This window comes from Epinephelus fuscoguttatus, linkage group LG7 (genome assembly GCF_011397635.1).
Source record: "Epinephelus fuscoguttatus linkage group LG7, E.fuscoguttatus.final_Chr_v1".
NCBI lineage: Eukaryota > Metazoa > Chordata > Actinopteri > Perciformes > Serranidae > Epinephelus > Epinephelus fuscoguttatus.
The window spans coordinates 45,524,774-45,543,741 of NC_064758.1; the positions used below are offsets into that span (position 1 = coordinate 45,524,774).

General features: G+C 41.1%; 2 protein-coding genes across 4 annotated transcripts; one reads left to right on the forward strand and one right to left on the reverse strand.

The window, feature by feature from the left end:
- Positions 1 to 1,417: 1,417 nt before the first annotated feature.
- On the reverse strand, positions 1,418 to 9,749 carry cxxc1a (CXXC finger protein 1a). Its single transcript, XM_049582264.1, has 14 exons — positions 9,550 to 9,749; positions 7,055 to 7,254; positions 6,855 to 6,955; positions 6,562 to 6,683; positions 6,224 to 6,379; positions 5,296 to 5,475; positions 5,114 to 5,215; positions 4,841 to 5,040; positions 4,543 to 4,750; positions 4,342 to 4,452; positions 3,596 to 3,645; positions 3,382 to 3,478; positions 3,033 to 3,185; positions 1,418 to 2,724 (listed from the first exon to the last, which is right to left on the reverse strand). Exons 1-14 carry the CDS (start codon positions 9,550 to 9,552, stop codon positions 2,578 to 2,580), a joined length of 1,830 nt encoding a protein of 609 aa, XP_049438221.1. The 5' UTR covers positions 9,553 to 9,749; the 3' UTR covers positions 1,418 to 2,577.
- A 1,100-nt stretch (positions 9,750 to 10,849) lies between these two features.
- zgc:113363 (uncharacterized protein LOC791449 homolog) lies at positions 10,850 to 17,706 on the forward strand. Of its 3 annotated transcripts, none has more exons than XR_007449718.1 (6): positions 10,850 to 10,992; positions 12,006 to 12,133; positions 12,729 to 12,875; positions 12,946 to 13,194; positions 14,444 to 16,603; positions 16,691 to 17,705. XR_007449718.1 is itself a non-coding variant. In XM_049582132.1 (6 exons), the coding sequence occupies exons 3-6, from the start codon at positions 12,007 to 12,009 to the stop codon at positions 14,716 to 14,718; spliced, it is 798 nt and encodes a 265-aa protein (XP_049438089.1). In that variant the 5' UTR covers positions 10,900 to 10,937; positions 10,969 to 10,992; position 12,006; the 3' UTR covers positions 14,719 to 17,706. The 3 variants fall into 3 exon arrangements, 2 of the variants coding, with proteins under 2 accessions (XP_049438088.1, XP_049438089.1); XM_049582132.1 differs by having other exon boundaries at positions 10,900 to 10,937; positions 10,969 to 10,992; positions 14,444 to 17,706; XM_049582131.1 differs by having other exon boundaries at positions 14,444 to 17,705.
- The last annotated feature ends 1,262 nt before the right edge of the window (positions 17,707 to 18,968 follow it).

Below are 18,968 nucleotides of genomic sequence, written 5' to 3' on the forward strand. Positions count from 1 at the left end.
TTAATTATATTCTCATTTTTTACAGCTTGTGTCATATATTCTATTTTTTTCCCTGTTTTTTTTTTTTTTTTAATTACTGTTTTTTACTACAGACATAGTGATTTTAATACTGAGGTCAACCTGCCTTTATGTATTATAATATACACATCTTTCTAACATGTAAATATCATCACTGTCTGTGTTAATATAATAATGCTGATCCTGTTTAATCCATGATTATAAATGTATTTATTCCAGCAGCCTGTTCTGTTGCTGTCAGTGTGAAAGTGTGAGATAAACACGCCTCCTGATTTAAATCAAACACATGGAAATTAAAAAGAGCTGTGAAAGAAATAAAGAACATCCTTTAAAAATGTCCTTATTAAAGAAAACACTTTTATTTATTGAACTATATTTACTCATTTATATCTTTGTCTCATTTACATTTATTTATTTATTTCAGGATTTATCTCACAGCCAATTTTTAATTATGGTTATATAATTGTATATTACTTGTATTCATAGGCATATTTATTTGTGTATTTATTCATACAATATTTTGGATGCAGTGGTGTGCCTCTTGTATGTTTCATGGCCCATAAAGCTCATTCGAATTTTTTAAATTGTGATTTTTTTTTTTAATTATTTACACTTTGTTAATTTATTTTCCATTTTTTTTACTGTTTTATTTTAGATATTTGATTATTTTCTTTTACTATTCACTCACATTGATTTTATCTGCCTTGCTGTAAATTTGTTTTTCAATAAAGAAAATAAACAAACACATTTTACCAAAATAAAAGCTACATTTGGAATAACAGCAACATTAACAGTTGGAATAAATCTCACTCTATATATATATCAAAATATGATTATAGTTATTATCAATAATATATCATGTGATTATATAATTTCTTCTATTGTCCTAAAATAAATCTTTTATTATCATCATATTAAATAAATGAATACATATTTGTTTCTTGTAAATTTGACACCAGTTCTGTCCATTAAAACATGCTGACAAGGTTCAGACTGGAAATTAAATCTTCTTTTTATCTAGATCGTCATGTGGAGCAGAAGATTTAATATTTTATTATCCATTAATGGAGATTTATCTCAAATATAAAAGTTTGAAACTCGTCTTAAAGACACTCATCACTAACTAATTCAGAAAAGTTTATATAAAAATAGTTTTCTGTTATTTTGGATTCATTTGTCACATGATGTTAATATTTTATGAATATTTGACGACGTGCTGTTTAAATGATCTCTGTAGCTAAATAAATGTATTATGTTTAAAATGTTTTTTTCATATTGGCAAAATCTAATCACCACAAAATAAACATTTCTATAAACACATTTAATAAAAAATAAGCAGAAATAATAAAACATCAGGTTTTAATGAAACATCAGCTTGAATACAACGACATGAACAAACAAACAAACAGTTTCTACAAACAGTAAAAAACAACATGAACAAATAATAAAAAATATGTAGCAGAACACTGAGATATAAAATGAGACAACAAAACCATCAGGATAAAAAACTAAACATATTAAAGTTTTAGCTGCATGTTGTTGTTTTCTTATTACACATTAAAAACAACACTAGTGTTGAATACTAAATAAATATATTATCATATGAATGAATACAGGAAATATAAAATGTTATTAATATAAAAATGATGACATGTTATTTGCCCAGCTGCTCCTCACAATAAAAGAGTTTATTTCTGTTTGTTTGAAATTTAAGATTAAAAAAACTTTATGATGAAAAATTAAAAACTGTTCAGCTTCAGATCTGAGTTGTTTTTTTTCATGTATTTACTATTCTTTATCATGATGTTCTGTAATGACACTGTCTGTCACTGGAGTCCATCTGTCTGCAAGAAGCTCTTATTGTGAAAGGATTTTTTCATACATAAGTTTTAAACCCGTATTGCATCATATAAACATCACAGATTCTGTCTGTATTCATTCATGTGATCATATATTTCATAATGCCTTAAACTTTTAGAGAATAGTAAAGGAGAGTGGTTTACGTCTCCATAGCAACCGTGGTAGTGTAGTACTGTTGGAATAAAACCATATAAAAACATCAAGGATCAATACTGTTATTAATGATGTCATCAGATTCACCACAGAGAAACAGTCTCATAATCACAATAAACCATCTCATGACTGTGAGACTTCAGAATGATGTCACCTTTATCTTGTCATTAACAGACCCTTATGATGATAATTATGAATTATTTTCTTGTGATCAGTAAAATAACGCCCGGTGATTTCAGGTTCTGTCACATGATGACCAGATCTCATCTTGTAAACCTTTTCATGACCTCACTGAGACAAAGATTTCAGAATTTAAAACTAAACAGTCTCAAAGTTCTGATAGTTCTGATGTAATTATGAGACGCGGCGGCCATGTTTGTTTCTGTGGTGAACGTGTTGAGCATGTTGTTGGTCTGAGAACTGAAACATTCAAACACACTTAAAATGGAAAGACTTTAAATCCCTTCATGGTGAATGTTCCTCCACCTGTCTGTGTGTATGTATCTACCTGTCCACCTGTCTGTCTCTACCTGTCCACCTGTCTGTCTACCTGTCCTTAGCAGAGCGCAGGTCTGTTGTGATCGGGTCGTGTTGGATGGTCTGGTGCAGCATCAGAGCCAGTAAACCAGCTCGATTCGTCATCGCCGTCCTCAAGTTCCTCTCCTGCTCGAAAAGCTCGTCCAGTTTGTACCACTGAGACAGAGACAGAGACGGAGACAGAGAGGATGATGGTCTGCACTCCAGTCATTGCTGGGATGTTAATTAAAGCTGTTGTTAATAATGTTTTGTAGTTCAGTGAGGACAGAATGTTTGACAGTGAATAAAGTTTTCTGTAGTTCTGTTAACCACTGGACTGTCTCAAGATCAAATAAAGTTTTGCTGATGCTGAATAAAGTTTTGTATTTCTGTCAATCACTAAAAATCTTGAGGTCAACTAAAGTTTTTTTTTAACAAATAAAGTTTTGTTGACATAGAATTAAGTTTTTCGTAGTTCTGTTTACCACTCGGACTCTCTCGAGGTCGACCTCAGCGCGGCGCAGTTTCTCCCAGCAGTAGTGTTTGTTACACTTCCTCTTCGACAGTCGGCAGAACTCTCCTGTCGGCTCAAACACATCTTTCACCAGAGGACAACCACAAACCTCATCTGCTGGGACCTGACAGACAGACAGGTAGACAGACAGACAGACAGACAGACAGACAGACAGACAGGGACATGGACACTTGATATAAAAACAGTTTACATCAGAGGTTCAAGACCTTTTTGCGCCGTGGACCATTTTCATATTACTACATTTGTTGTATTCTATATTGTTCTCTCTCTGCGATGTTCTCTGGTTGTATGTTTTGTACCTTTGGATCTCTGGAGTGTTCTGGACACAGGACCTGCAGCCGCTTACAGTACGTCTTACTCTGAGGGTTATACACATCACAGAACAACCGGGTCGCCCTGAAACACAGACAGACACTTCAGAGACAGACAGGTCCTACTGTGACAGCATTAAACTCCTGAAAAGACAGACAGATAAACAGACAGATGGACAGACAGACAGACAGGCGATCTTACCCCTCTATTCGTGTTGGGTACATGGAACCAAACGATGTCTGACTCTCGTACTGTTGAAGAGACAGACAGAGAGTTGCGATTGGATTTCACGAATTATTTAGAAACAATCAAAACTAAATATCTGTGATACTTAGTCTAAGTATTATGAGATATCGGTGCTGCATATGACATATTCAACCAAACGAATATTAACAGCACTGATGACAAACACTGGTTTGGACTAAAAACACATCTGAGCGAACAACACAGACATGAGGAGTTCCTCAAGGCTCCGCCCTCTGTCCTCTTCTATTCTGGTTCCCTGCAATCACTGAGTAACACCACATTAAACTGTGTCCAGCAATGTAGTGCTGTTTGTTTTAACTTTTTAACTTTCTGTCTGGTACAGTCACTAAACTGTATCTATAAGAATAAACTCTCTGGGACTGTGTCAATGGTCAGTAAAACAGCAGGTCCCAAAAACGCGACCAACTCTTTACAGAGCAGACGAGGAAGAAAGTGAAGAGTATCTTAGCCGATAGCTCCCGTCCTCTCTTCAGCTGGTTTGAGCTCTTGAGCTCCAGGAGGCGCTGTAGATTAAAAATGTATTCAAGAAGTTCTTCATCCCAAATGTCATCGATACAGAACTGCACCCCTGAACATGAGTTATTATCAACCTCTATCTGACAAACACCTGGACAGGAAGTGGCTGTTTGGTTTTACTCTACTGTCTCTGGTGTCGTCCTGGTGAAGACAGACACACTGACCTTAGCGTAGCATCTCTCCATGTGTCTCAGCGCCACCTTCGGGTTCACAGGATGACTGCAGGAGACACAGAAGATCTGAAGGTCTGTGTCGTCGCCGTCACCTTCAGTCACCTACAGACAGACAGACGGACAAAGAAAGACGGATCAAAGAACAGCTAAATCAAACTGAAAGCTAACTGTCTGTCTGTCTGTCCATCTCACCTCCTCGTGATGTTGGACCTGCTGCTGCTTGGCGTTGGCGATGATGCCTTCGAGTTCATGGAAGCGTTTCTCCATCAGCGTGAGGCGGAGCCTCGCCGCCTGCTGCTCTTTCCTGATTCGCTCCAGCTGTCTCCGCCCCATCTCCTCGGCAACGCATGGACTCTGCTGCCACTGCTGGATCCTCTGAGGCAGGATCTCGTAGATACGACTGACAGAGAGAGATGTGTTTACTTGTTTGTGTGGATGTTGTTGACTTGTTTGTGTTGTTGTTGTTGTTGTTGTGGTTGTTGTGACTCACTTGGCGGCGAGCTTCATGCCGCAGTCATCAGAACAGTACTTGGAGTTGGTTCTTGCTGGTTGGACACATCCTGGTCCCAGACACTGCTTCAGAGCCCCGCCCACATCCTTGACCCCGCCCCCTCCACCTCGCTCCCTGTGACGCTGCTTCGTTTTGTGACGGCGAGGCTTCACCTCCTCTTTAGGAACAGACACAGACTTCTACAGAGGAGCACAGGAGTGTTAGTGACATCATCAGTGACATCATCAATCAGTCGGTTTACACCATCCTCACCTTCTTCTCCGGCTTCTTCTCCCGTCTCTTGACATGTTTCACCTTCACCGCCTTCTTCCTCAGAGAGTCCGACTGAGCGTCCTCTTCCTCGCTGCGCCACACCTGCAACACGAAGACACATCACACCACAGGAAGTTCCTGTTCTTGCAGCTGATTGGTCGGAAACAGTCGCACACACTGACCAGGTCTCTGAATCCAGCAGCTTTGTACTGCTCATACAGCTCCAGCTCGCTCTCACTGAAGATCTCCTCTTCATCCTCATCCTCCTCTTCCTCTGTCTGATGCCCCGCCCCTCTACGCGACAGGGCCCGCCCTCTGCCACCACTCCGACTCATCTCCTCGTCTTTGACACGAAGCATCTTCTGCTCAATAAACCAACAACAACATCATCATCATCATCATCATCATCAGTGAGTCGTTAACAGGTGTGGAGAAAATAATGATCAATAAATCTTCATTACTTATAGAACATCTGATCATCCCAGTGGCCACTTTATTAGGAACACCTGTACAGTCTGATGGAGTCTGTTTCAACAGCTCTGTTTATGACTCTGAGTGACAGGTGGAGCTCTGGTGGACGGGCTGTGACTCACAGGGTTCAGCAGCTGATTATAAAACAGACCTGCTGATGAACATGTAGACGCCAGTCTGCGGTGACGTTCACACATGTCACTGATAAACCAGAGAACTAAACAGTGCCGTCATGATGAACACACTCTGTGCGTCTTTAAGAAAACTAAGATTCATCCCAGTCATCCCACTTTTTTTCTATCCGCTAATCTGACAGAGCAGAGGACTCTGGGAGAAAAGAAGAGGAGGCGTGTCCTTTACTGAGGACTGGTGCGATGGGGGAATGTCAGGTGCTGTCCTGTTCCTGCTGTGGATCACTGCTATACGCCGCTCAGAGGCGGCTGCACAGCGAAGTTGCTGCCTGTGTTCTGCAGGAGTGACCATGCCATCATCTTTGAAGTCAAGATATGTAAGAGATGGAGCCAATCAGAATCTGGAGCACATTTCAGGACACAACCGTTGACATCACCAATGACATCATCACTGAGTCTGTGGCTACTGAACCCCCCTTTATCCCTGTGTCACAGCGTGCCGACTCACCCGGGCTCGGACCTCACACTGCCGCAGACGACACTTCTGTCGGATTTTGTTTGGACCTCCGAACTTCTTCATGTCTTTACAGAAGTCACACTGAGCGCAGTCCTCCGTCCTCAGGCAGGCGTCACACTCCCCGCACATCCGGGCTGAACGCTTGATCTGAAACACACACAGACAGGTGTCGCAAAAAAGTATCTGTGAAAATATCGGAATAAATATCAGAGAAAATATGAAAATATGAAAACAAAAAAATCTGAGAAAATATTTCAGTTAAAATATATCAGTCTAGTTGCCAGGTTACCTGTGAGCCCCGCCCCCTGTCAGTCTAGTTGCCAGGTTACCTGTGAGCCCCGCCTCCTGTCAGTTTTGGGCTGAGGGGTGGAGCTCCCGTCTCCATCAGGTTCTGACTCTTTCTCCTCCTTCTTCTTCAGACGGTATTTAATCTCCAGAGACGAGTCTTTGTCTGCAGGGACACAACACAGCTAACAGCTAACACTAACATATGGCTAACAGCTAACACATGGCTAACAGCTAACACTCAGCTAACATATGGCTAACAGCTAACATATGGCTAACAGCTAACAGTTATAGTATTTCTGCATGAACACTGTGTGACATGTGATCAGACACTGACCTCTGCAGGACGGACAGTACCACACTCTGATGGCTTTAGCTGCTTTTTCTGAAACTCCGATACAGTCTCCATGAAACCACTCGGTACAGCTGTCACACCCTCTGACAGACAGACAGACAGACAGGCAGACAGACAGACAGGTTAATGTTAACGGCTGTGTGTTGACTCTCTGACCCTCAGATGAACGTGAGGTTTCTTACATCATGAAACAGTTGATGTCTGGTTTCCTGCACACACAGTAAACGGGACATTTGGGCGTCTCCATGGCAACCTTTTCTTCTCCTCCCTCTTCACCTTCCTCTCCACCCTCTCCTTCCTCTCCTCCTTCTCCTCCTCCACCTCCTCCCTCCTCCTCCTCCTCCTCCTGTGGACCTCGCTCTGCTCCTGCAGTCTCCTCCGACTGAGATGCAACAAACAAACAAACAAACACAAACATGAAAACACCTTTAGACTCGTTCTCTTTTATTAAACATAAAACATAAAACACAGGACAGAGTCGTGTGGATTTATATTTTTATTCCTGGTCAACACAATTGTTTGTAATTGTACCGTTAACTATTAATGTGCCTATCATCCTCCTGTTGGGTTGTTAGATTCAAACTTAATCTTAAACCACACGTCACATATCATATATTAAAAATGAATGTTGGTTTATTTGATCATGTTTCATTGTATAGTTTATCATTTATTGATGATGGGGGTCATGTCAAATCATTTTTAAGCACTGAGGAGGGACTTATGTTTTTATCTTGGTTTCAGGGAGGAGCATACAGATTCAAGTGGCTGTGTTTTGTATTTATTTTTCCGCCCATTTTTAAAGACAAAAAGCAGGTTTGAAAGGCACGTTTTTTACTTTTTCTGTAAAGATCTTCCCTTAAAATTTTTTATTTAAAAATCTTTCATAACAATCTGTCTGTAAAATTTATGGCAAAGCATGCAGTGTGAAGAAAAGACATAGGAAGGAGGGCAGCGGCGTTCAAAAATGTAAAAAATGTTAAAAACTGCAGGTGCTCTTTGGTCCTCGCCGAGTAAGCATAATGAGGAAGTAGAAGAAAATCCCAGTGAGGACACCAATACCAAAAATGTATATATACATGCAGTGTGTTTTCTTTGAAAGTCTTTGACGATATTTTTTCTTGTTAAAAATTTTGGCAATTTTTGTTCGTTTAAAAATTTCTTTTTTGTTGTTAAAATTTTTTTTAGCCTTTTTTTGGGGGGGTTGGGGGGCTCAGGGGAGGGGCATGTAAATTCAAATTTTTGTATTTATTTCTATTTTTCATATTTTTTTTTTCTAAATATCACCAAAATGACCATTTATCAGTACCCTGGAAATCCAGAGTTCTCACGAGAGCACAATTTGAATTTGCTCAGCGAGTCACTCTGGCAATCAGTCATGATGCTCATTACCCATGCCGTTGAAACCGAGCTGCACCAATCACATCGGTGTATCTGATATAGGCGGGCTAGAGGTGAGCTAAACAGATGACGCCAAAGTCCGGAATCAGTCAGTAAACATTGCAAGATGGCTACGGATGAACACCAGTTGTTTGAAACGGCTTTGGCTGCTACAATGAACGAGTTAGACTTGGCTTTTTCTCTAAAAGAGGAACAGAAGACGGCGCTCGAGTCTTTCCTTTGCATGAAGGACGTTTTTGCTGTTTTGCTGACCGGATAAGACAACAGTCTAATCTACCAGTTAGCTCCGCTGGTAGTTAAGCGCTAAGTATTGTTCTGATTGGTCGTAGTGTTATCCAATTACATGCAGTGAAATTTAAAAATGCATGCTTGGTGCCGCCCCTCGAGTTGGGCCATTTGCATTACTCATAGCCAGACCCTAAATCTTTCTAGATTTGGGTCTGGATTTCCAGGCTAGTGTATCAGCCAGAAACTGTAAAAACTGAAATTATGGTTGGACCTTCAAATTTCCTACGGTCCCTGGACACATCACGTGTGACGAACACATCCATCAGAAAAACAAAAAACAAACCATGAACACATTTGATCTTAAAATATTGATATTTCATTAAAAATCACTTTATTCTACGTCTCATTTGAAGTTTGTCCAAAAAAAACCTGAGACTTTTTCCAACTCCAGGATTTCACCTTCAACCTTTAACTTTCAAACAACAAAGTTTTAAAAATCTAATAATTCATTTATGGAGGAGGGAGGGTGATGGAGTTTCCTCCACTCACTCAGGGAGGGTCAAAAACTCAGCCCCCCGCCCTCTGTAAGTAAAGAACAGTCCCTAACTGAAAGAAGTCTGACTTATTTGGTAAATTTGTTTATTCATTTATTCATTTATTTATTCCATGGAGCTCCGGGACATGGACACTCTGCAAACCTTATAAATAAAGACAAGAAGCATAAATAAACAAACTGTGCTCAGACCGCATCAGTCCGGATCTACATTATAAACCAGAGTGAAGGTGGACTCTACTGACAGACTTGTTCACAGTGTGTGTTTAGAAAAAAGAGAGAACAGGAGGATTTCACGGTTTGTCAGTTTTTCATATTCTGCGGTAATTTCCCGGGACTCTGCTCCGCGTGTTTAAACCAAAGCCCGGTCCCTTTCCCACCGAGTCCTGACTTGATGTGATGCTGCGGGTTATTAACCTGAGTCCAGCTGCTGCTGCTCTTCTCCTCCATCAATGAAAACATCTGTCTGTGAAGAGGAAGATGAGGATGAAGACTCACCATGATGAAGCTGCTGCTGCTGCTTCAGACACAGCAGAAGAAGAAACAGTCCTCCAGGTGAACCCTCTCCACACCTCCGTTTATATTTCACTCATCTTTCACTCTGAACACAGTCTGTACAAATCTCTTTGTTTCTGCTCCCTCCTCCTCCTCCTCTTCTCCTCCTTCATCGCATTCTTCTTCTTCTTCTTCTGTAGGCCAAGTAAAGCTGCAGCTGTGACAGAGCTGCCGCTGCAGCAGCGACACCTGCAGGACGGAGACAGTATTACATCCGGAATATTACATCAATAAATACAAAATAACTAAATAATTATACTTAATCAATACACACAAAAAATATATAAAATATTTTATTAAATAAATAAACACAAAAATAAAAATATATAATAAACACACAAAAATATCTAATTACAAATAATAAAGATATAATTATAAATGAATACAAAATAAATAAATAAATAATTATAAATACGTAAATAAACACAATATATATAGTACATACACAAACAAATACATAATTATAAATACATGAATACAAAATAAATAACTAGAGTCTAAAAATATATAATAAATAAAATAATAAGTGAATAAAAAATAAATACACAAACAAATTGAAAATAATAAATAAATATCCAAACACATAAATAAATATGACAATAAAATAAATATGGCTATGAGAAGAATCCTGAAATAATACATGAGGCCATTTATACATAAATAAAAAGACTTCCTTGAGCTACATGTTTATATTTATATATAACTTGACTTGTTTTTATTGTGTTTTTTGTACTGATGCTTTTCTATGTCTTATTTGAAGGACAGTTTAGTGACTGAAAACAAGTCAATAAAATAAGAAAATGAATAAATGTGTAAATGTTTATGGTCTCAGCACAGGAACATGGATACTGTAAATAAAACAGATGTAACACATAAACTATCAGTGTACACTGTTGTGACAGGCTGTAACATGGAGTACAGTGTGTAGTTGTGCGTGTTGTCCAGCAGGCGGCAGCACTGAGGTACTTTTACTCTGTTACTGCAGTAACGTTACTCATTCTGCTCTGTGAGAGTCCCGCTCTGTCCTACAGTCAAGAGTTCTTGTTATCATCAATTATTACTGATGATTTTAATGTGACAGCAGGTGGAGCTCATCTCTACTTTATGTTCTGTAGAGTGTGTGTGTGTGTGTGTGTGTGTGTGTGTGTGTGTGTGTGTGTGTGAGAGAGAGAGAGAGGGGGGGGGGAGGCGGTCACACGCATGCGCGCGCTCCGGACACAGCAGCGAATTGTTTATGGAGAAACGTGACGAGAAAAGTTTCAAAGCAGAAACTGAAGAGAAAGAGACAGAGAGAGAGAGAGACAGAAAGAAAGAAAGAAAGAAAGAAAGAAAGAAAGAAAGAAAGAAAGAAAGAAAGAAGAGGAGGAGGAGGAGGACTGTGTGCAGGTGGGACAGACTTTATTTTTCACTCTGATATTTATCAAAACTAGTTTTTGTCTCATAAACAGAAAAATGATCCTCAGAGTGTCTCTGTGTGTTTCTCTCAGTATCAGTTCAGATTTATTGATCGTTTCCTGTTTACATGTCTGACCTTATTGATCATGTTTATTGTTTATATAGAGTTATATATGTTTACTCTCTGAATGAAAACAGTTTGAACTTCTTATCTCAACATTTCAGACACTCAGAGTTTCTCATGATAACTGAAAGCTCATAATAATAAACACAATAATGAAGACAATGAGAATATAAAGAGTGAACCTATCTGAGACTAATAAATATGTATTAATAAAACCATGAGACAGATTTGTTTAAACCAATAAAGTGACAGCTTTAACAGTTTAATATGAACTTGATTTCTGCAACAGATGAGACACAACAGAAAGATGATCATATTATTATATATTATTATAGAGATGATTTTATTTCTTTACCATTTTATTTTACAACACTATGTATTTTTGAAAATTTGTTCATATTTAAATGTTAAATTTTTCTGCACTTTTATTCATTTATTTATTCAGTCGTTCACTGAAGCATTTTGAGCTGCGTTTAATTTCTGTTGGTCCATGAATACATCTCATTATCAACAATATTATTATTATTATTATTATTATTATTATTGTATTATTTATTATTAGTAGTAATAGTTTAATTGTTATTATTGTTTTTGTAATTATTGTTGTTGTTACTGATCATTATTGTATTTACAATAACAATAATTATTGTTACTATTTTATCATTATCATTATTGTTATTGTTGCTGTTATTTATTAGTATTGTTGCATTTATTATAATCAAAATATTTATTTATCATTAGTAGCATTTTTATTATTATTATGGTTCTTGTTGTTGTTGTTGATGATGATGATGATGATGATGATGATGATGTTTGTAAATAAACGGGTCACATCAGTCACAAAATGTAATTGTTGTTGATGATGTCATCATGTCGGCAGGATGGATGTGACGTCACACTGCACTGGCTCTGAAATCACAGAGGGCGGAGCCAACAAGAACCCGGTCCAATCAGAATGCATCTCGAGCCAGCCGACAGCCAACGGGACGCTCCCGCATCTCAACACAGGTGAGACAAAATCGATGAACCGCACCTTTCACTTCCTGTGTGATTTTTATGACATCACTTGACGACATCAGAGGATTCGTCTCACACCTGGACGTCCACATCCTCTCTGGACCAGAGGAGGATGCTGAGAGACCACTTCCTGTTTCAGGAAGTCTCTGTGGGACACAGGAGGTATTTTTACCCTGAGCTCAGACTGACAGGCCGACTTCCTCACAGCTCCGAAACACGAGAGGCCGAAAATCACAGAAAAGATTAAACAGAGAGTCAAAAACCTCACAGATCAACACTGTGTGAAATATTGATTATAGATCATCAAACTTCTGATCAAACATGTCGTCAGACTGAAAAACTGTAACTTGTGTGTGTGTTCCATCATGTATTGAAGGTGACCTTTGACCTGATGACTGCAGACTGACTGCAGGAAACGCAACACACACACACACACACACACACACACACACACACACTGATAAACACTGTAACAGTGTGTGTGATGTAATGAGTGTGTGTGTGTGTGTCACCCTCACCTGGCTGGATGCTCACCTGTAGCTCGGGGACTCTTCGTACTGATGCCCGTGTTTCTGTGATGTTTTAGATCCCGCCCCTGCAGAGGAAGCCCCGCCCCCACTCTCTGATAGGACAGAGGACAGTGGTGATGACTCTGTAACAGACAGCTCCTCCACTGATGACGTCTCTCGCCTCCTGCCCGCCCAGCCTGCCTCCGCACTCCGAAAACAGAAAGGTAACTGCTGAACACCTGAGTGTGACGTCACCTCTGATGTCACCTCTGATGTCATCTCTCTGTTCCTCAGGTGTGGACATGTCGTCAGTGTCTCCTCCTCCCATCTGTGCTCCTCCATCTTCCTCCCTCACCTCTCCTCCTCCTCCTCCTCCTCCTCCTCCTCCTCATCGGTCGTCCACCTGTAACAGAAACAGCTGCAACCTTCATCATCATCATCATCATCATGGACACAGAACCAATCAGAAGCGTCTCTCCTCCACTAAGAGCCACGCCTCCATTAAGACGGACGCCGCCCACATTAAGGAGGTCGCTGGAGATGGTGAGCCAATCAGCAGTTTGTCCTGATGTCCTGACTTCCTGTCGCTACAGGAGACATCACGTTACTAACATGGATTGCTGAGGCTGGACGATATAAACAGGGATACTCAACTCGACTCGACTCGACTGGTCTATACCCAACTAGACTAATCTCTGCCTGACTTGACTCGACTTGCCTCTTCCTCTCTCAACGCGACTCTGCCTCACTCGACCTGACTCGTCTAAAGTCTGCCTGACTAGACTCGACTGAATTCTATTTGACTCGACTCCACTCAACTCGACTTGACTAGAATCTTCCTGACTCAACTCGATTCAATCTGACTCTGCCTCACTGGACTCTACCTGACTTGACTCAGCTCTACTCACCTCCACTCTATCTGACTTGATTCAACTCAACTCAACTCGACTCGTTGTGTTGCCCTCCCACTTCCTGTACATGTTGGCAAATACTGACGAGGCCGACTGGAGCTGAACAGACTCGTTCATGTACCAGAGTCAGACTGTAGACTCACTGCTGGTTAGCCTGTTAGCTTGTTAGCCTGTTAGCTTGTTAGCCTATTAGCTTGTTAGTCTGTTAGCTTGTTAGCCTGTGAATATTCTTCCTACAGAGTTCAGACTCTGTTGCATGCTGGTTGACAGAAACAATTTACTGTCTGTTAATTTAACGGTAGTTTTGAGTTTTAACTGAAACACGTCGATCATCTGCAGGTTGTTTCTTTTTCCTGTTTCCATGAATCTGACAGGAAGCAGAAAACTGAACACACTCCCACCTCACTGTTTATCAGCCGAACACCCTCAGCATGGAGCCACGCTTATCTCTGCTGCACACACACACACACACACTGATAACACCTCCCACCATCAGTTGGTCTGGTTTCTACCAGCCAACACCCAAACAGGACTGAGACTGACCGACTGTCCTCAGATCAGTGACAGTCTGTGAGACGAGACATTGACTCATGGATTTATGACCTGTTAATAACTGTTGGTATCAAAATGCCAATTTACTCTTATAGTGGAGGACGTCATCCCTCTGCTGTCTCTGATTGTCTCTGTTGCGTTCACTGTCCTGATTGTCTCTGTTGCATTCACTGTCTTGATTGTCTCTGTTGCGTTCACTGTCCTGATTGTCTCTGTTGCATTCACTGTCTTGATTGTCTCTGTTGTGTTCACTGTCTTGATTGTCTCTGTTGTGTTTACTGTCCTGACTGTCTCTGTTGCATTCACTGTCCTTCTCTCTGTCTTCACAGACTGTTGCGCTCACTGTCTCCTGGCATGTCTCTTCTGCGAGCTGCTGTCCATGTGTTCGGCTCTGGGGGAGTGTCTGGCGTGTGGGATGGGCGGAGCCGGGTGTTGTGAGGCTGTGGGTGGCTGCTGCTGCTGCGTGGAGGTGGCAGGAGAGGCGGCCTGTACGGAGGAGGCGTGTCAGGCCGTGTTGGATTGTGGGATACTGGAGGACTGCTGTGGCTCGTCCGACTGCCTGGAGATCTGTCTGGAGTGCTGCTCCATCTGCTTCCCCACATAGAGCAGCCAATCAGAGAGGGGTCACAAGATGATGTCACAGACTCTGTTGCCTGGAGACGGAGCTGCTTCGTCCTGGAAAGACAAAACTTTATTGTCCATGATTGAAAGAAGTCAGAATCTTTTTTATCTTTATTTGTTTCAACGATGAACAAATGACACAAAGACTGAACTCAGATCAGCTGATCACGTTTTGTTCCTGTGTAATGTGTTTTCTCACGGTGTGTTCACACCAAACACAAAGTTTTCACGTGACATAACCATAAACAAAGTCAATGCTAAAGGTCCTGACGCACCACGCCGACAGTCGGCTGTTGCCCAGTGATTGACTCGGCTCTACCTGACTCCACTAAATTCTACCCGTCTCGACTCGACTCTAATCAGTCAAACTCTGCATGACTCGACTCAACTCTACCTGAGTCAACTTGACAATTAACAATGAGCCGGTGGTCGGCGGTCCCTCAGTGTTGGGCCGTCGGTGAGCATTTGTTGCCCCAGTCTTAGCATGTCCTTCACCGTTGGCCCAAGTCGACCCTTGTTGACTTTAGTGACCGATTCAGCATGTTGTGTCTGTGACAGCAGAGCTCATCAAGTGAATGAAATCACTCTGATTGGCAGCTCAGCTCAGCTCAGCTCATGAGAAGAGAAAGTGAGGCAAGTAAACAAACAGCTAAAGTCCAGAGGGTGTGAGACCAGATCAAACTTGTTACAGAAGGGGTGCATTCAGGATTACTCACGCTGAGTGTTGGAGTGCACTCTGGCACACTCTGCTTCCTTTAAGGCCAGGACTTGGTCTGATGTAATTGTGACACACATTCAGACCTGCACTGACGATGATTTTATACTTAATTTTTATGATGAAATTTTTGTTTAGTTATTTTATTAACTTATTACAGTATATTACTTAATTGTTTGACTTCATGATCTATGGATACACTGTCGCTTGGTTTTTAACTGTGTCTTGTAAAGTGTTCTTAAGCGCATTGAAAGGTGCTTATGAATAAAATGTTTTATCATTATTATAGTTATTATTATTATTATTATTATTATTAGAGCCTCTGTGATCACTGTGTTCACGTCTCTTGATTCCAGCTGTCAGTTGTACTTTTAACTATAAAGCAAGTTAGCACTAGCTTTAACGTTAGCTGCCTTCCACAGTTAGCACAGCTGTGAAGGCTGAATATTTGTGTGCTGTAAAATACTCCAAAAAACACCTTTATTCGTAACGCGAGACAAAAGCTGGCACAATGTTTGGTGTGAACACACTTTCAGCTCTGTAACAGTCGTGTCAGTGTTCAGATTTCTGTCTCTGTTGGACAGACAGACGGACAGATGGACCGACGTTCAGGGAGCAGTGTTTCCTGTATGCAGAGAGGTGGAGGTCAGGGGTGGGGACCAGTTCACTTCCTGTCACACAGCAGCAGTTAATGTTCACTTTTTTAAAAACATTCCTGCAAAGCGTTCAAGTGCCAGTGTTGTTGCAGTCCTGCATCAAACATCTGGATCACAAGAGTCTGAAACTTTGTTTAAATTTCATAACTGAGGTGTTCAGTGAAGCCAAGATGGAGGATGTCAGTCCGCCTGTCTGTCTCAGTGTCCACTGATCTGATGTCCTCATGTGAGACTCTAAACGAGACACGTTCAGGTTTTCACACAGAATGTAAAAAAAAAAATGTCACTTTGTTCTGTGGATCAACAAACTGTGAAAACTTTATAATTAAGTACAAATAAAATACTTAAGTAATAATAATAATCGCATGCTTCAGTAGAGGATGAGTTGTGATGATCACATGAACAGGTCTTTGTCACGTAGCTGTAAAAAATAAACACCTGAATGACGTCACAGCGATCTGGTGTTTGTGCGGCACCATGACTGAAGCTGTCCTGAGGTCAGAAACTAAACTTCATGTGTGTAAATTGACAGAGTGAGAATCTCTCTGTGTCCAAACTGATGTTTGTGTGTCTGTGATTGACAGCTCGGGAGGGGGCGGGGTCCTGCAAGGACAGGAAGTGTGCGTTTGTTGAAACGATGTGCCAGGGCGTCCAAACAGGAAACAGGAAATCACTGAAATGACAACGCCGTCTGACCTCTGACCCCCGGAACGCCTGACATCAAAGAGAGGCAGCCACACACACACACACACACACACACACACACACACACACACACACACACACACCACATCTGAGCGTGCTCAGAAAGAGACCTGATTGTGATCTGTATCAGTTACTGCCACCTGGTGGTCGCACTGACAGCTGAGCCTGTTGTGAATGAGCACTGTTTGTGTCTCTGTGTCAGTTTAATGTGAAGAAACTTTATGTCATATGTCGTCATATGGGACCAAACCATTACAAAGATGGACACACTGCCCCCTGCTGGACAACTACACACTGACGGCAGACAGATGGACTCACCTGTCTCTGCACATATAAATGTCTCTTCGAGTGACGTCAGTTGTCTGCGGATGTTCAGTGTGTAAAGTACATTGAAGCCTTTGTGTTTTTGCATTACAGCTGGTCAGACCGTCATCAGCAGTAAGTTAGCGCTGTATGAGCGTAAGCTATAGTCACGCTTCACCTCTCGGGCTCTGATTAGGAAATTATGTTTGTCCCTTTTCACCAAAAACACCAGTCATATGTCACATAGTGTGTTTAGAAAAGACACAAGGCATTGAACAGGCATAAAAGTGTCTTTTTTAGATTCTTAGGTCCTTTTATTATGTCTGTAATGTCTTGCACGTGTAAATGTTATGTTGAGCCCTGTCAAAGAGGAATTTCTGGTACTATTTGGTTCAGACAATAAAGAATTCTATTCTAAACTGACATATTGTCCCAGAACGTCAGCAATAACTGCAGGATGATACCTGGCACCTGATATGTAGACGTGAACAGCACTGACAAAACTGATATTTTACAAGTTGGGGTAAGAACGTGTTGGTAAAGCTCTCTGAGATAAATTGTGATTTGTAATATTGGGCTTTATAAATAAAACTGAATTGAATCCAGCGGTTATCTTTTTTCTGTAGACTCTTTTAGGGCCGACGTCACGATGACATCATGTTATCAGCTGGAGGTGCAGCTGCCTCTCCCCAACAGGGCTGTAGGCTACACAGGAGTCTTAAAATGTGTTTGTCTTGTTTTACTGGGAGCCAGAATAGAAGGAGTCATGGCTCAAAACCAGCCGCCACTGCCCGTCAACAAAAACAAAGACAACTATGGTTAAATGTGATAAGACCAAAGGACTGGACGGAGGCCATCATCAAAAATGCTCACATGTGCAGCGCACACTTCATATCAGGTTAGGGAAAAAGTATTTCCTGTTGTAGGGATGAATAAGGTTATGTGTATTAAGGGTTATCATGTCCACCTCATCAGAAACTGGGGAGGGATTAAGAGGAAGATTGGATTTCTCCCCTGACCATTTTAATGACAGTGCTCACGTCCCTATGTGTAAATGTTCCACCAAAACAAGTTCAACTCCGACTCTATTTTATAAGAACACTGGGTTTAGCCCTGCCCAAGAAGTCTGTGACTGGCTTAAAGAAACACAATCAAACCAGTGTGTTTTCGTCCACTATAGACTCTTTTACTGTTAGTACAGTATGATGTTTTGTGGTGGGCGGGGCTTAGCTGGAGGCAAAACAGTTCTCCACAGACATTAGCTAGCGCTAGCTAACAAGTTGTGTTGTCTTGTTTTAGACGATGGAGGAAGATGATGTGAGTGGTGCGTTCAGAAACACTCACTGAGTGTGGGAGCGCACTCTGACACAAACTGGAGCGTTGATAAATTGGGAGCGCTGTCTGAATGTAGCGTTGGGTTATCCAGAGCAGCGCACTCTCAGAGTGGCAGAGCGCACTCTGGACACTCTGTCTGTGGAGACGGAGCAGCAGAGCGCCGAGCGCAGTGAATGTGTGATTAACTTAACCGTTGGTTCATTCATGTAGAAATATAACGCTGCGTTTCTTCCACCAACAGGGCTCTCATTTTAGTGTAGAGCGTCAGACTGAATTTACCAACGCACCATGTCAGGTCACTCACTCTCCGGGACCGCCAGTGTTACTTGAATAAGTAAACACTGACCAACTTGCTCTTTTCAATAAGTGCAGAATTGTAATTTTTACCCGTATTTGTTTTTCTGATCTGAGGCCGACTGCGGACACCTCAGTAAAAGAGGTGTAAAAGATGTTTTATAACTGGCAAAACTCAAAATCAATTATCAGCACTCCACACCCAAGCAGTTAAAAGGAAAGCCA

What these genes read in the sequence shown, in the direction of transcription:
- cxxc1a (XM_049582264.1), bottom strand. An exon ending in AACACTCCAGAGATCCAAAG is followed by an intron (nt 3,186 to 3,381) that starts GTACAAAACATA and finishes TCTGTCTGTCAG; the next exon opens with GTCCCAGCAGATGAGGTTTG. An exon ending in ACCTCGAGAGAGTCCGAGTG is followed by an intron (nt 2,725 to 3,032) that starts GTAAACAGAACT and finishes TCTCTGTCTCAG; the next exon opens with TGGTACAAACTGGACGAGCT.
- zgc:113363 (XM_049582131.1), top strand. Translation starts at nt 12,007, where the DNA reads ATGGATGTGACGTCACACTGCACTGGCTCTGAAATCACAGAGGGCGGA. An exon ending in CGCACTCCGAAAACAGAAAG is followed by an intron (nt 12,876 to 12,945) that starts GTAACTGCTGAA and finishes TCTGTTCCTCAG; the next exon opens with GTGTGGACATGTCGTCAGTG. An exon ending in TAAGGAGGTCGCTGGAGATG is followed by an intron (nt 13,195 to 14,443) that starts GTGAGCCAATCA and finishes CTGTCTTCACAG; the next exon opens with ACTGTTGCGCTCACTGTCTC.